The 17,857-nt window shown below is 40.8% G+C and overlaps 1 protein-coding gene across 1 annotated transcript in view; it reads right to left on the reverse strand.

Annotated features, from left to right (window-relative positions):
- The window catches only part of nox1 (NADPH oxidase 1), a 34,436-nt gene extending 27,718 nt beyond the window's left edge, over window positions 1–6,718 (reverse strand). The window contains exons 1-3 of the mRNA XM_072270573.1: window positions 6,663–6,718; window positions 6,467–6,562; window positions 3,009–3,119 (exon numbers count right to left, since the gene is read on the reverse strand). Coding sequence (XP_072126674.1) covers window positions 3,009–3,119; window positions 6,467–6,562; window positions 6,663–6,707 — 252 coding nt within the window. The 5' untranslated portion in view covers window positions 6,708–6,718. The remainder of the gene's footprint in view (window positions 1–3,008; window positions 3,120–6,466; window positions 6,563–6,662) is intronic.
- Between the last annotated feature and the right edge of the window lie 11,139 nt (window positions 6,719–17,857).

Raw genomic sequence — 17,857 nt, forward strand, 5'->3', positions numbered from 1 at the left:
CAAACTCATAGATCATTCCATCCATATCTATGAAAAAATCTATGAAAAAATCCACAGATCAATCCATCTTCTTCCCACTTATTTTTTTCAAATCACCATATTTCTAGAAACACCTTGTATTTTGACTGCTATGATACACTTTAATTTTTTAAAATTATTTTCTTTTGCAGCTTTTTAAAAATTGTTTCTTTTTTGATGGATGCAATAGAGAAGCCTCAGTGAGTTTGTTAAAACTGGTTGAAGTTGTAGCAATGCAGCAAAGCTTTGCAACCAATTAGGGCAATCTACTGATAACCTCTTTGACAATTGGTGAATACTACTAATGGAACAATATTGACAGTTGCATTATCGACTTGCATGGTATGCTGAACATCAAAGAAGATTGGAGTCAGAAAATCAAAGGAGCTCCCATTGCTAGTGCTGGCAACATGTCCATATACTGCACCTTCAATGTAAGTTCAGGAAAAGAGTCTCCACCTGAAGCATTGACTGTTAGCTTCCCTCAACAGATGCTGCCTAGGCTGCTGAGTTCCTCCAACTTCTTGTTTTCTCAGCTTTCTTTCAAGCTGCATCTTTTTGGAGGAAGGTGCATCTTCCCCACTGATTCTGGGCACATGACCACTCAGGGAGCAGGAGCAGCTTTTGGCATGAATTGAGAGCCTCAAGACAATGCACCAGGAGCAAACAGAAGCCCTTCGTAAGCTGCAGAAGCAACCTCACAAACTGCCCATCCACAAACCTCCAGTCAGCTCTTGCCTCAACTCTAGAAGACCATATAGTTCCCACTCTGGCCTCATTAGTCTCCTGGGACCCACAAATCAGAAGTGGAAGAAAATTGTCCTCTATCCCAAGGGACTGCCTAAGGAGAAGAAGAAGAAGAATACTCAAGATTGCCACCAGAGAGTAGTAAATATATGGAATGTTCTTCTTGTTAGAGCAGATATGGAAACTCGTAATTACAGAGAAATCATTGGAGAATGATGGGTTGTTTTTAAGGCTAAATTATAGTGAACTATATGGAAACTTGAGCTGTGAATAGCTGCAATTCTACAATCTTGTTCATAAAATCAACCAATATACCACTCACACTGATTGTTCTTCTCTTCTATTTTTCTGAATTTCTTGACTTCTACTTTCCCCTGGCTAGAAAGAATTTTCTGTTCAATAGGCACTGGTTGCGCCCCTGTACTTTATTCACATGTCAAGCGTGAAGGGTCAGGGAGCTGTTCCCCAGGGCAGCATTGTAACTGTGTCTAACCCCTTCCTCAGCAAACATCTAATGAAACTTACTTACTGGGATAATAGACTGGAGTTTGCGTCTTGCAAAACGGGAATCAAACCTTGGGTATTGCAAATTATATAGAAGTATTTATTTTAAAATATACACAACATTATATACTCCCTATAATTCAGAAATTTTCACAGGCTGGCGATGAAGTAAGTCAATGTGCAGGTAGGTCATTGCGTTGCACCTTGGGCTCTGGTGATTATATGATTTATAGTAAGATTCTTCTGGAGAAATCTTACATTTTTATCATAGCCAGCAGAAGCCCTTTTGACAATTTATGATTCTTGCTTCTGAAACGGTGACTGTGATTTCTTGCCAATGGGGAGGAATGTTAGTGGATTCTCATCTACTTCCCCAAGCTATCCAAAATTACAAACAACACAACCGGAGAAACCATCAGGAAAGTTTGGGCCCACCAAGAGTTCAGTGTGGAAGGTCAATGCCATGGAATGAAAAGCTGGCTTTTGGTTTACATTTAAATCCTCTGCAATATTTTGCTCTTCTCTGATTTCCTGGTTACCTCAGCAGAAGCTCATAAGGGTCAGTAGTTTAAACTGGGATCTTTCAGGCAGAGTGAAAAAAAACTATTCGCTCCTCTGGAGAACATCAGAGCACATTTAGCAGCAAGAATCAGAAGAAAATTATTAACACTGTTGTTGGATTAGGGTGTAGAATTATTAGTTTCCTTGTATTTTCCTTGTAGTTTAACGTTCCAATGCTTGTTTGTATTTGTACATAATTACCTGTATACATGTAATTGCTCAGTGAATTTTCCACTAACTTTGATACAGTTGCTTCTATATTTTTCTAGCAGCTTCTCAGTTTTCACACCACTTAGATCTAACTATTTATAGGTTAATTGTTAATGACTAGAATTTTGTTTTCTCAAGCCTGAATACAAGAAGTCCATGATTTATTTTCCTTAGTTCTCTCAAGTTCTTTCTTTCTTTGTTCTTTGGTCTTGAAATGCTTAATAAAATGGCTGTCAGCAACAAGTTTTAAGACTCATTGTTGACTTCCAGAGAAACTTTGGATCACAAAGGATTAAATGGTGGGTTGAATTAGTTGTCTGAGTCATCTCTGAAGGAGTAAGCATCACCCCAGCAGAGAATTCTAAAGACCAAGGGTTGAATTAGCAACCTGAAATTCTAGGATATTTTATGAATAGGTAATAGATTTGTTTACTTCTCTTTCTCATGTTAAGTAGGTGAAACAGCATATACTATTTCCAGTAATCTTATGTTATACCACATCTACACCTACAGTGATCAGAAGAGGAAGCAACACACACAAAATGTCTTACTTAATCGGAATGTAGTGGATTATCCAGACGAATAATACATGCCATTATAAATAATTGTTATGACTCAGGTATCTATAATTACTTCAGATTTGCATCTTAAGGGATTATTGTGATATTGAGTAAATTACGATAAGGAATGTGGACTCTGGAATGTGTAGAAGGGTAATTGTGCATGAATTCCTGGCAACCTACGCAGTGGGAAGTCCTGCTCATTTGATTCACGATAAGAGACCACACCAAAAAAAAAGGAAAAGATTTAAGCACATCTATCCAGTGTGGCAACCATCTACAATTTCAGGAATCTCTTTACAATCTTCAATTAGAAAATTAGGGATGGGTTAAGGAGGAGAGGAGGGGCATTAACGGAAGTTAGAGAAATCAATGTTGATGCCATCAGGTTGGAGGGCTGTTTCTTACCGAGCAGGATCCTCTGAGAAAGGAGAGTAAATTCCGACAAACAGGCAGCAAGATCAACAAGCAGTTAAAGTTGAGGCAGGCAGCTGGAGCTCGGGCCCAGGCCAGTGCAGACTGCAAAAAAACAGGAGCACAATTGTTAAAATTGAAGTAAGCTTGTTTAACTTACAGAAAGTAATGGAAATACAGTAATGGGCTGGTCAAGATATTGAAAAAGATACAGTGTAAATTTGCAATCCTTTTTCTTAAAGTCTTAGAGTCACAGAGTCATAGAAAAGTACAGCATAGAAACAGGCCTTTCAGTGCTTATAGTCTGTGTTGAGTCATTTAACCTGCCTACCCCCAATGGCCTGCGCCGGGACCATAGCCCTCCATACCCCTCCCATCCATGTACTTATCCAACTTCTCTTAAATGTTGAAAGTCAGCTCACATGCACCACTTGCACTGGCAGCTTATTCTACACTTTCACAACATTCTGAGTGAAGAAGTTTCCCTTCATGTTCCCCTTAAACTTTTCATCTTTCACCCTTAACCCATGACCTCTGGTCGCAGTCCCACCCAAACTCAGTGGAAAAAACTTGCACATTCTAAAACTTCTACACTCTAGGGAATGAAGTTCTAACCTATTCAATATTTCCTTACAACTCAGGTCCTCCAGATCTGATAACATCCTCGTATATTTTCTCCGTACTTTTTCAACATTACTTACATCTTTCTTGTAGGTAGATGACCAAAACTGCACATAATACTCTAAAATAGGTTTCACTAACATCTTGTATATCTGCAGTATAACATCCCATCTCCTGTACTCAACACTTCGATTTATGAAGGTCAATGTGCCAAAAAGCATTTTTTTATGACCCTGTCTACCTGTGATGCCACTTTCAATGAGTTATGGCCCTATATTCCCAGATCTCTTTGTTACACTGCACTCCTCAGTGCCCTGCTGTTCACTATGTAAGGCTACTCTGGTTGGTTCTACTGACGTGAAACACTTGCGCTTGTCTGCATTAAATTCCATCCGCCATTTTTTCAGCAGATTTGTCCAGCTGGTCCAAATCCCACTGCAAGCTCTGATAGTCTTGCTCGCTGTCAACTACACCCCCTTGCTTGGTGTCATCTGCAATTTGCTGATCCAATTAACCATATTATCATCCAGATCATTGATATAGACGACAAACAACAATCGACCCAGCACTGATTTCTGTGGCACTCCACTAGTCACAGGCCTCCAGTCAGAGAGGCACTCTCAGGCTTCCCCACAAAGCACACCTCATCTTGCATGCCGAACCTTCCTGACCAACTCTCATGTGGGACCTTGTCAAGTGCCTTGCTAAAGTCCATGTAGACAACATCCACTGTCTTGCCTTCATCAGCTTTCCTAGTAACGTCCTCGAAAGGCACTCTAAGATTGGTTAGACATGACCTACCATGTACTTAGCCATGCTGACTATCCCTAATCAGTCCCTGTCTATCCAAACACTCATATATCCAGACCCTTAGGATGCCTTCCAATAACTTTCCCACTACTGACGTCAGGCCCACTGGCCTGTAATTTTCTGATAAGTAGCATTGTTTAATATTAATTTGAACATGTTTCAATTCTGTTTCTACAACTCTGCATCCTACATTTTTTGGATTGACTCCCCCAATAATAGCAGGATAACTTTGATTGAAGAAAGATGTTAAAACAACGTGGCAGGAGACAAACTGAATGATAAGGAAAGGTCTGCTGTTTTTCAAAAAATATAATCAAAGATTACTTTACATTTTATGAACAAACCCACTCTTTCAAGAGTCCACGAATAATAAATTTACTTTAAAGCTATGTAAAGTTCCATCCCTTTTAATTCTCCCTGTTCCAGAATCTGGATTTTTAGCCCCAAACTTTATGTACACTGCTTTTGTATTAGAACACAGAGAGCGTCAAACCTAAAACATGACATGTGGAAAGCATATCTTATTTAATTGGATCGTAGTGGATTATCCAGAGGAATAATACATGCCATTATAAATAATTGTTATGACTCAGGTATCTATAATTACTTCAGATTTGCATATTAAGGGTTTATTGTGATATTGAGTAAATTACGATAAGGAATGTAGACTCTGGAATGCGTAGAAGGGTAATTGTGTATGAAATCCTGGCAACCTACGCAGTGGGAAGTCCTGCTCATTTGATTCACGATAAGAGACCACACCAAAAAAAAAAGGAAAAGATTTAAGCACATCTATCCAGTGTGGCAACCATCTACAGTTTCAGGGATCTCTTTACAATCTTCAATCAGAATAGGTTACAGTCTTGATAATCATGCCTAATTTCCTGTTTATGGGCCACTCGTTAACAAATTTGATTACATTGAAGCACCAGTGAAGGTGAAGTAAATAAACAAGCATCTTCAGGAGCTTGTTCCCATTCTGGTTGACAGAAATGCACCCTTTCTCACAAAGGCAGGTGGCTGTTCAGGAAATCCCAAGCAATTCTTATGTCATGTCAGAATAATTACCTTAAATCCGTCAGAGCACGAAACAAGACATTCCTGTTAATGTGATACATGCAGGAGATACTAATTAGGTAGTGCAGCAATAACTTGTTACTCACGAACTGTTTGAAATATTTTAACTGCACCTTGTAAAGAAAGCACAGTGGATTCTGGTTAATTGGGCCATCGGTTAATCAGGCCAGTTATGTATTTGGAACAACCAGCAAAGGAACAAAATCTAATTGAGAAAATAGCCAGGATTCCCTTCATTTATTTGGGACACTATGTTACTTAATTGGGGCAGGAGACTGTTACTGAACCGTTTCTAATTAGCGTCAGTCATGCGCTCTTGTGTAGTTATCAGACACTACATCCTGCTTAAAGTGAACAGTTTTTAAACAGTGTCAGTTGCATGTATTTGGGTTCAAAAAGCAGTGAACTTTGGCAAGAAATAAGCAGTAAGATAATTCAAATGTTTTGCTCACTGTGATTTCAAGCATTCAGGCTTGGAGATGCCAGAAATAGCCGGGAGTGAAAATAAAATGATTTTGCTACTTCAGGAAGTTAGGAACTCCGAAGAATTTGAAGATATTAACAATCATCTTGAATGTTACAATGCAAATGAAGATGCAACCGTCAAAAGCACTGTATGAAGGCAGTGCATTATCTAGACTAGCTGTCTGCACCAGTTGTGTTCATTTACAGTCAACCAAAAGAGCATGGCAGTGTACACTGGATCAATTCCTCCTTCAGTAACTTAGGCACTAATACATAGTTTGGTAGTACTACATTAGTATTTTTAATTTGTTTTGTATTTCATTTAAATACATAATTTATTATTCAGTCTGTCTTTTTTATACTTTTAATTATTTCCATGAACTTAAACTAACTGGTCCCAATGTGTTCCAATTAACAGGAATCCATTGCATTACAAATATCAATAAACTTTGATAGATAAATGAAGTACGGGTACTTACTCCGAGAATCATCCTTGTGTAGTAATATTCTGGATTATATTCATAGACTCCATAGTAATAGACAAATAGGAAGATGTTTATTCCCAGCCACGCCACCTGTAAACAAAAAATTACAGTGCTCAGTCAGTTTTCTGTAGCTCTTCTGATGCCATTGTCATTGAAAAGACTCAGAAGAAAGGTCTAATAATCTTCTTACGATGACAAGAGCAGACATGCCATGGTTAACCACCCAGTTGCTCATGGTTCCAGGACTTCACTGACTTAAATTGTAAAAAAGCAATCACTTCATCACTTATACCTGATGAATAGGGCAGGAAGGGTGTTGGCTTGACAGACGTCAAGGAAGTAGTTGTCAAATTTTTTTCCCTCTTACCCTAAGTTTGTTCTTGTAATCACTTTTGATTTTATTAAGGAAATAACTTGGAGTATTTGATTAAACAGAGCTTGTCACATTGCAATACATCAAGCTATTCTAAACTGCAATTAGTTTAGTAAAGATATGCCACATAACTAATCTGGATCCACACAATTCTACAACATCCTTCAAATCAGTTTCTCATAATAATGTTCTGATAATTCTTCTCCATACACCCAATGCAGCTTGGAATAATTTAACAATTCTTCGGAAGAATGGCACTGATATAAAAACAGAACATCAACAGCACAATATTGGTATCTTCATCTACCATAACCTGACATGCAGTATGATACCCAAACCCACAAACATCCGAAGCAGAAGTAGTGACTTAACAGCCAAGTCACCTCACAAATTGCCTTCTGCTTGATTTTTTTATAATATTTACCATCAATCTCCATTTGCTGCCCCCAATCATCGTGTGATTATTTACATTCCCCTGAAATATGGACTTTTGGACCTGTACTAGAGACCAACTCCACTCAGATACACACACCCTAGTCACCACACTCCCCTGATCTGATCAGTACACATTCTGTTAGCCCATTCTCAAGCCTAGTCCACCATATTTCCTCCACCTACCTGCCTCATCCAACAATATTACTCACCTGTTTATTCCTATCCTACTTTTTATTATAGGTTTTAGGCTGGCAAAGCAGAGTTTCTGCATGATGGACTCCCAATTAGACTAGGAAAATCATTTGGTCATTTTGAATACAGAGGAACAATTATGCAGATATCAAGTCCATTCACACATTTGCGTTCTGTCATATAATAAAGAATCCAGAATTAGTCTCCAGATATCATGTCCAAATCAAGTGCTTTTTGACTGTGTCAAAAGAAAATTGGGAGCTGTATGCTTGCCTGAGTCCCCCTTCTCAAAATCTGGCAGCTAAATAAATGCAATATAATTTGAGTACAAGAGTACTTTGGCAACAATTATTGAACAGTCTACAGGAAAATGAAGTTGTTCTAAGAACCAACAGAGACTAGCTGTGAGAATGTAAGGCCACCCCTGGTGTAATTGAACATAATTTTTGTCCCCTTGTCTAAAAATGTATTCACTTTATAGAGAGGGATTGCAGTGAAGAGACACCAAACTGGTTCCTGGGAAGACAGTTCGGCTATAAGAGGTGAAATTGAGTTGGTGCAACCCCTATTTTCTAGAGCTTAGAGGAATGAGGAGGTGACCTCATAACTGTATCACAGGTTGATAGGTGAGTTTATTATGATAAGCGTAAATAAACATCAGATTAGTTGCAATGAAAAATTTACAGCAGCATTATAAGGATATAGCATCATATAAGAAACATACAAAGAATTAACATCAATTGTGCACATTTTACACAAAAACACAGAACAAAAAAGTTCATTTTAATGACAAATTATCAAAGTTTTGGAGCTTGAACAGTGGCCACCTGGAGTTCAGAGGCGAAAGGTAAAGGTGTCTTCACCCAGTTCGAGGAGAGAGCTTTACAAGTCAACACTTCGTAAGTATATAGTAAGAAAGGCTCCAGGGGTTGTGTTTTGTTCTTTGTGGGAAATGCGGGATTTCTGGGAGCCTTCCAGCCTGCTGGGAAACCAAATCTGCACCAGGTGCACTGAGCTGCAGTTCCAGGCCCTTTGGCTCAAAAGGGAAACTGAGATGATAGATAGCAGGTAATCACCCCTAGATGGCAGGAGGCAGGAGAATGTGTGACTGTCAGGTGATGGAAGGGAAATAGACAGCTGGGACAGAGTACGTCTGAGGCCATTCTCCTCAACAACAGGCACACTACTTTGGATTGTAAACACAAAATACTCTGCAGATGCTGGGGTCAAAACAACACGCATAACACGCTGGAGGAACTCAGCAGGTTGGGCAGCATCTTTCTCCTTACTGGTTTTTCACCTGGCACCTACCTGCCTTTTCCTTCCCACCCTTCCCCCACCTTCTTTATAGGGCCCCTGCCCCCTCCCTCTTCAGTCCTGACGAAGGGTCTCGGCCTGAAACATTGACTGTTTGTTTCCACGAATGCTGCCCGACCTGCTGAGTTCCTCCAGCGTATTGTGCATGCTACTTTGGATACTGTTGAGTGGGGTGACATAGCAGTGGAAAGCTGCAATGGTCAGGTCTCTGGAAATGAGTTCAGCCCAGTGTCTCAGAAGGGAAGGAGCAGAAGAGGTGAACTGTAGTGATAGGGGAACAGAAAGGAGGTTCAGTGGACGAGAATGAGATTTCTGGATGGTATGTTGCCCCCCCCCCCCCCCAGGTTCCAGGGCCAGGGACATGTCGGATCATGTCCACAGTATTCTTCAGTGGAAGGGTGAGCAGCCAGAGGTTGTGGTCCACGTTGGTACAAATGACATGGGTAGGAAGGGTAATGAACTGGGTAAGCAAAGTGAGTTCAGGGAGTTAGGTGCTAAGTTAAGGGACAGGACATCCAGGGATTGTTACCTGTGCCATGTGCTAGTGAGGCCAGAAACAGGAAAATCATACAGTTTAACACGTGGCTAAGGAGATGGTGCAGAAAGGACGGCTTCAGATTTTTGGATCATGGGGTTCACTTCCATAAAAGTGTGACCTGTATGTAAGGGATGGTTTGCAACTGAGGGGTCTGATATCCTTGCAGGAAGGTTTGCAAGTGCTGCAGGGGGGAGGTTGTTTAAACTAGAGTGGCAGGGTGATGAGAACCAGAGAGCCAGAGCAGATAGTGGAATAGTTGTGGGGAAAGATATTGTTACATCCAAAGTCAGGATTGGAAAGGTTGAGTATGGTGGGACCAATGTTCTAAACTGTGTATATTTCAATGCAAGGAGTATTGTAGGACAAGCGGATGAGCTTAGGGCCTGGTTCAGCATGTGGATTTATGACATTGTAGCCATTAGTGAGGATTATTTGCAGTAAGGGCAGGACTGGCAGCTCAATGTTCAGTTGGTTTGCACGTGATAGAATGGGAGGAATTTAAGGGGGAGGGGAGCCAGGGAAAATGTCATGGCAGTACTCAGACAGGACAGATTGGAGAGCTCAGCTACTGAAGCTACTGTTATATGAGAGGACTGAGGAATAAGAAAGGGATGGCCGTATTAATGGGATTATCTTAGAGATGATATGAAGATAAGTGGAGGGGCAGGCATATTGGGAAGTTGGGAGGCTGTAGAAGGACTTGGACAGATTAAGAGAATGAGCAAAGAAGTGGCAAGATGGAATATAGTGTTGGGAAATGTATGATCACGCACTTTAGTAAAAGGAATAAAAGCATAGACTATTTTCCAAATGGGGAAAAAATACAAAAGTCCAAGATCCAAAGGGACTTGGGAGACCTCTTGCAGGATTCCATAAAGGTTAACTTGCAGGTTGCACCAGTGGTGAGAAAGGCAAACTCAATACTGGCATTCATTTTGAGGACTAGAATGATGTAATAAGGCATTGGTGAGGCCTCACTTGGTGTATTGTGAGCAGATTTGGGCTCCTTGTCTAAGAAAGGATGTGCAGATATTAGAGAGGGTTTAGAGGAGATTCACAAGAATGATTCCGGGAATGAAAGGCTTATCATATGAGGAGCATTTGATGGCTCTGGGGCTGTATTTGCTAGAATTTAGAAGAATGAAAGAATGAAAGGGGTTCCCATTTAAACCTATGAAATGTTGAAAGGCGTAGATAGAGTGGAGAGGATATTTCCTGTAGTGGGAGTCTGGGACCAAAGGGCACAGCCTCAGAATAGAGTGGCGTCCATTTTGGAATAGATATTAAAAAGGAATTTCTTCAGCAAGAGTGTGGTGAGGAGTTCATTGCCACAGGTGGCTATGGAGCCCAGGCTATTCAATGTATTTAAGGAGAACATTGATAGGATCTTGATTAGTCAGGTTATGAAAGGTTACAGGGTAAAGGCAGGAGATTGAGGTTACAGAGAAAATAGATCAGCCATGATGAAAATAATGGAACAGACTAGATGGGCTGAATGGCCTGGTTATGCTACTTATGGGGTTTTATAAAGATGGTGATATGCATTCCTTGTGGTTCCATCTACAGTTAGTTCATGTTCATGGTCTTCTGCTGCGTAGCTCATCCACTTCAAGGTTCAACATGCTGTGCATTCAGAGATGCTGTTCTGCACACCGCTGTTGTAATGTGTGGCTATTTGAGCTCCTGTCACCATCCTGTCAGCTTGAACCAGTCTGGCAATCCACTTCTGACCTCTCTCATTGTCAAGACATTTTTGCCCTCAGAACTGCTGCTCACTGGATGTTTTTTGTTTATGGCACCCTTCTCTGTAAACTCTAGAGACTGCTGTGCGTGAAAATCCCAGGAGATCGCCAGTTTCTGAGATACTCAAACCACCCCATCTGGCACCAACAATCATTCCATGGTCAAAGTTACTCAGATCACATCCTTCCCCATTCTGACATTTGATCTGAGCAACAACTGAACCTGTTGACCATGTCTGCACGCTTTTATGCATTGAGTTGTTGCCACATAATTGGCTGATTATATATTTGCATTATTGAGCAGGTGTACAGGTGGCCAGTGAATGTAAGTGCTGGGCCCAGGACAAGCTGTCTCATATGTTAATGTCCAGGAACTTAAGTAACTAATTTAATGGTCCAATGTCCAACATAAATGTTGACCCAGATCAAAGGCGATGCAATCGGCAATGGACACTGATCTGGGCTGACAATTACGTGCCGGGCAGCACCTAATTAATTAGCATGTTTATTTCGGCTTTTTTCTTAAAGATGTGCTGTGTGCCTCCCGGCTACCCCTGTGTTCTTTGTGGCAATGTATCAGTCGGCGGCCTGGAGGGTGGGGGCCACTGCACCACCCCAACCTGCGACGACGCAGTCTAACACACCTTCATCAGTGTGCTCGGTGCTGTCTTCCCGATTCCCATAAGTGATACTACACTGTACATACATTATTTCTACTTTATATGGGCTGTGTATTTTTACGTGTTATTTGGTATGATTTGGCAGCTTCATAGTTTAAAGATTACTGGAGAGAGTGTCTTTGCCAACAGCGCTTGCGTGAGATTTTCTGCCGACGGCGCTTGCGTGAGATTTTCTGCCGACGGCGCTTGCGTGAGATTTTTGCTACGGAGAAGAATAGTGCAGTAATGATTGTGGAAAAGTATTTCTACTTTATATAGGCTGTGTATTTATCATATCATTCCTGCTTTACTATATGTTACTGTTATTTTAAGTTTTATGTGTTATTTGGCATGATTTGGTAGGTTATTTTTGGGTCTGCGAACGCTCACAAAATTTTCCCATATAAATAAATGGTAATTGCTTCTTCGCTTTACGACGTTTCGGCTTAAGAACAGTTTCATAGGAACGCTCTAGCATTGGATGGCGAGGGAAACCTGGTATACTTAATGTAACTCAATTTTTTATCTCTATTTATTTATCATGTATTTCATTGAACTGCTGTCGTAAAGTTAACAAATTTCACAACATATGCTGCTGATATTAAACCTGATTCTGATTCTGATTGCAATCAAAATAGAGACTGGTGTTTCTGAATATGCAATGAATCAAGGGATTATGGGGTAGGAAGATGGTGCTGCATCAGCAATGATCGAGCTGAATAGTGGATCAGGCTGAATAGCCTAGTCCTGCTCTGATTGTTTATGCGCTTACTGGACTCAAATAATCATGTGAGCCAACCGATAGTCCCTACTCTTAATTATTAACTTACATGAGTATGAATTTAAGGAAAGCAAGAATTCTCCTCCAGATCCCACAAAAGTGTAGAGTTTTTCTATCCATCTTCCGGTTAATATCAGCCCCATGCACTGACCCCAACTGAGAAGACAGCTAAATCAATTTTGTCCTCCTTGAATCAGAGGGCAAACTATGTCAATTTCAAAGACTCTTCATCTCATGTTCTCAATATTATCAATGTTCCTTCTAATTCGTGATGACCAGTGTGTGCAAAAATCTTGTGCTATGCAATTTTGTCCAGTGACAACGTCGTGGCTATCCCTCGAGGTTGAGGATAATGGTCTTCGTTCCGTACAGAGTGATGACGCCTGTGCGTGTATCTGTTTAACGTGTACTTGATGTTGCACTCCAAGAAGCACACGATACTTCACAAATCAACCAACTGATTTCAAAGGCATGGAAACCACGATGATTGGAGGTGATGAATTTGTTGCAGCCTTCATTCGCCTTCACAGCCGTTGAGTTTGAAGTAACTTCGTCTGCCTGTTCCACGGTTGAAGTCTTGGTTGGATTGTTCTTCGTCAGGGACCTCACCCCGACCTTACCACCGTGGGTGACCCTACCAGAAGCATAGCTCCAGACGGCATTGCTCTGGAGATCTCAGGACCACACAAGCTTCTCCACCGTGACAAGGTGACAATCTATGAGCACTGAATAATTCCTTCAATAAAAACAGTACAAATAAGCCAGATCTAAAACCTGAAGACAAATCATCACAGACTCTGCGTAGTCTGCATCAGAAACCAGAACAGGAAATGTGATAGTGTACAGTCATGAAATATACTTAACCTGCCAACGAGGTAGAGGGTGTAAAACTTTTGTGCACAGTTTAAATTGCGTTGTGCGGTAGCAGCAAACAACGTGTGCGTGCGCACACCTTAGAGGGAATGTTGATTATTAACTTCTTTTTGTATTTGCACAGTTGCTGTCTTTTGTACACCAGTTGAACACCCAAGTGCTGTGGTTTTTCATTGATTCTGTTATGCTTATTAATCGATTATAGAGTTATCGAGTATGCCCACAAGAAAATGAATCTCAGGGCTGCATATGGTGGCACATAACAAATTTAGTTTGAAGCGTGCTACTGAGGATAAGGCCTCAGCTTGGGTGAACTTTAGTACTGGTCTTCTGGGAGCATCATGGAAGTGTTCTGTTAATCACCTCCTCTTCTTCAGACTTCTCGTTGGACTACACTAGCAGTTGCTGGTTCAATTCAATTGGTAACTCTACGAGTTCTTTATTTTTGGTGTGTGTGTGCGTGCATGTGCATCTGCGTGTGCATGCGTGCACGTCTGTGCGTGAGCACGATGATCTCTTTTTCAAGCCTTTGCAAGGCGCGGAACGAGAGAGAGACTGTGTGGCGAGCCACTCCACACACAGACATTTCCGCAGTATTTTTCCCTTTATTTTACGAGGTCGAGTTGCGATCTCGACACTCAACCCAGCACGGATGGAAAGCGTACTCGGGAGCGGCCCCAACTGGATTTGAACCCAGGAACCTCCATTCCGGGGTCCGGTGCCAATGTCACTGTATCACCAGCCAGCCCATCTCTACCAGTTCAGCTGTATGAGTCTGGAGCTATACATGCTCACCAGCTAATAATCAAAACCACAATATCTGGCTGAAACAAAACAAGTATGCTGAAATAACTCAGCCAGTAATGTCTGTGCAAAGACAACCAATGAACATTTTGGGATAGTGATCAGTTTCCATTCTCATATCCATATAGTTTTTGTCTTAAATTTTATTCCTCTGTTCCCTACTCTGCTTTGCAAACTCAGACATCCCACCCTGCAAAAACTCATTTCAGGGAGGTAGCAACATCAATTTGCAGGAGACTTCCAGAATTTCTGGGAGAGGTGGGATGTCTGCAATAGAGTAGCTCCTTAGCAGCCGGCCAGCTAGTTTAAATAACGTTAGCTATGCTAATGAACGAATGACACCTGTTAAACTCACCTCAACACGTCTTTTACAGTCTTAACCTACCATGGGCAATAGAAAAGTCACTGTCGCAAACAGTGCAGCGAGCAACACTGTCATTATTTTTGACCCCTATTAGGCAGGGGTACACTTTAGTGTAGTCTGGGGTGACGTACGTTTTATATTTTTTTGGAACACTCTGCCATGGCGTGCTCTTGCTCTCTCTCTCTCTCTGTCTTGTGGTCGCTCGCGCGCTCTCACTTGCTTTCTCTCTTTCTCTCTCACGCTCTTGCTTGCTTTCTCTCTTGCGATCTCTCTCTCGCTTGCTTTCTCTCTCGCTCTCTCTCTCGCTTGCTTTCTCTCTTTCTCTCTCACGCTCTCGCTTGCTTTCTCTGGCTTGCTCGCTCTCAAAAAAATTGATTTCCGTGACATTGTATATAATTTGCGGGAACCAGGGAGCCAATATTCATATGCGGGAGACTCCCGGAACTTCCAGGAGAGGTGAGATGTTTGCGAACTGCCTGCTTTCTACTTCTCTCCCAGTTCTGGTGAAGAGTATCTGACCCAAACTGTTAATGAGTCACTCTTTCCTCAGAGACTGTCTGACTGGCTGAGTTCTTCCAGCATTTCTGATTTTCTTTCAGATTCCAGCATCTGCACTGTAATGCTCTCTAACTGATTTTTTCAAGTCGTCTGTTTACCACTGCTGAAATAATGAGAGAAACTGCTATTAAATATTCTGAGGTGTGTAACAAGTGGAATCAAAGGAAAGTTTGTGATTGAAACATTAATCTATTTCTCAATCTATTGTTTATATTGCTACAGCTTCACAATATATGCAGCATTTACAAGGAATTAAGATTGTTTAGTGTAAAGGAAAATGAAATAATTGATACTCCAGATCCAATGCAGTACAAAAAAAACACACAATAAGATATCCCACAATGATAAAAAAGCACAGTAAATGTAAATACATCAGGTAGATTATATACATTGATTATATGTCCATAAATTGATGGTAGGCACAGGAGTGTCTTTACCTAAAGTGACTCTGACAGGAAATGCTACTTTACTGGTGGGGGGTGTGGAGGGGTATTTTAGTGGATTGAGGTGTTAATCAGCATTATGGCTTGGGGGAAGTATCTGTTTTTGGCTCTGGAGGTCCTGGCACGGATGCTGTGTAGCTTCCTTCCTGATGGGAGTGGGACAAATAGTCCACGAGCAGGGTCTTTGGAATCCTGTATGATGCCTCTGGCCCGTTTCCGGCACCTTTCTGTATTTATGTCCTTGGTGCCAGTGATGTGTTTTAACTACCCATTATAGAGTCACCTGTTTCCACAGTGCAGTTTCTGTATCGTGCAGCATGTTAGGATCCACTCATCTGCTCAATTGTAGAAGGACTTGCTGTTTCATATCAGTTTCCCAACAGTTCGCAATATTTTGAGCTTTGTTTCCAATATTCCCCTCACTCAGATTTCGGGATTTTCCTGATCTGTATGACTTGGTTGCTCATACAAAGCTTTAAGGAAGAGTTTTATTTTTAGCATTTATGTAACTTCAAATTTCAGCTGACCTTGAAACAAGACGCTTGTTCGCAATTTCTCACTGCTTCCTTGTGAAAGGCACCTTTTAAACTTGCTGTCACTGCTGCAGGTTTTAAAAAGATAATGATCTTGCAATCAAAGTGTCTTTAGATAAGGCAGTAGCAATGACTTTACATTTTCAATTTAAAAAGATGACAGGACTAATAGTCCCACATTTGTAACGTCCCATTATCGAAACGTTACTTAATGAAAGGCTGAATTGTTTGAAAAGAATTTGCATGTAAAAGTTTCCAGTATTCCTGCTTTAAGCATGCCTACCAGCACGCTGTTCCTATAGCAGTTCATTAAAATTGAGCATAAATAGTGATAATTTAAAACACTAAGCTCAATAGTGTAGTTTGACATATCCTGCATCAATTTAAAATGACCATGAAGATACGGAGCTAATCAAAACCAATGCAAATATTTTTGTGTCAGTTTGTAGCTGGCAGCCCCTGATGAAACAGACTCCTGCTGCTGCCATGCAAGTAAATCCGAGGCACAGGCAGACCTGAAATAGGTCCTGAATGCAATGAGTGATAGATGTCTCTGCATCTGCCGCTTGCCTTAACACAGAGTCCAAACGTGGAGGCCTATTTCATTTGGGATTTGCTGTAGGATCAATTCACTGGGCATTCCCAGCCTAGAGGTTATAAACACAATTGTTGTTGATTAGTTTTTATTATTTTAATATTCCAAATTATTTTGCAATGCTCTAATTGATTTTAAGTATATTTTCTTATATTTCTATTTATTGCAGTAATTTTAATGAATTTTAAAGTCTGAAATTTAAAGGCTGTAAAAACCCTCACAGGTTTTGATTGGGTCAAAGCTTCTATCCAGCCATACTTCCTGTCCAAGGGTGTCAGGACTTCTGAGGGCAGGGTTTCATGGTTAATTTGTTGCTTTCCGAACACCTGTATCTACCTCTGACCAGTCTACATGAAGGGAGATCACAGTCAATAACTCTGTTGCAGAAAACTGGATGAGCAGCCACATTTATACTCATCCTTGGTTTCTTTATCTTCTGTCATAGGCAGCTACCCATGTCTATTTTCCCATTTAAACATTCTCCACTGGTTGTTTATCCTGCTTCCTCATTCCTTCCTCCTTTTCCTGCCTCTATTTTAAAAACTCATTCTTCCTCCAACTTTTTCAATTTTCATGCAACATTATTAACTCAAGGGGTAATTTGATTCTCTTTCCTGATAGATGCTGCCTGACTTGCTATTTACAGCACTTTCTACTTTAGTATACATTTCCAGTAAGTGCAATACCAGTCATTTCTGGTTGGAAGAAAACAATACGTAGAACTTGAGGTTTTAAAAAGATAGTTATCTTGCAAACCGCTTCCCAGATGGTAGCAGCTGGAATAAATTGTGGTTGGGATGGCTTGGGATTGCCCTGATTGTCCTTAGAAAAGAAAATACATGAACAATTCATTAAAGAGGGCACTCCACTTGATATATTCTCCTTAATGCAAATCAGAAGTCTCCCTGTTCCTTTAGAGATGATCCAAAAGGAAACCAGAAAAGATCTCACACTGTCTCTGGTCTACAGGGTTGCCCGAAGTGGCTGGAATGTGGAACAGAAATTTCAGTTTCCCCCTTATTAACAGCACTAAGATGAGCTTGATTTAGCATTCTTTCTTTGTTTACATAATCCATTACAGGTTATATGTAAAAAGTACGTGAATGGCATACGTTATGTCACCACGTCATAAGTGTGCACCTCACTAAAGTAAAACCCAACAAAGTACACCTATTCCT

Source organism: Mobula birostris, chromosome 10, assembly GCF_030028105.1.
Source record: "Mobula birostris isolate sMobBir1 chromosome 10, sMobBir1.hap1, whole genome shotgun sequence".
In the NCBI taxonomy this organism is placed as follows: Eukaryota; Metazoa; Chordata; class Chondrichthyes; order Myliobatiformes; family Myliobatidae; genus Mobula; species Mobula birostris.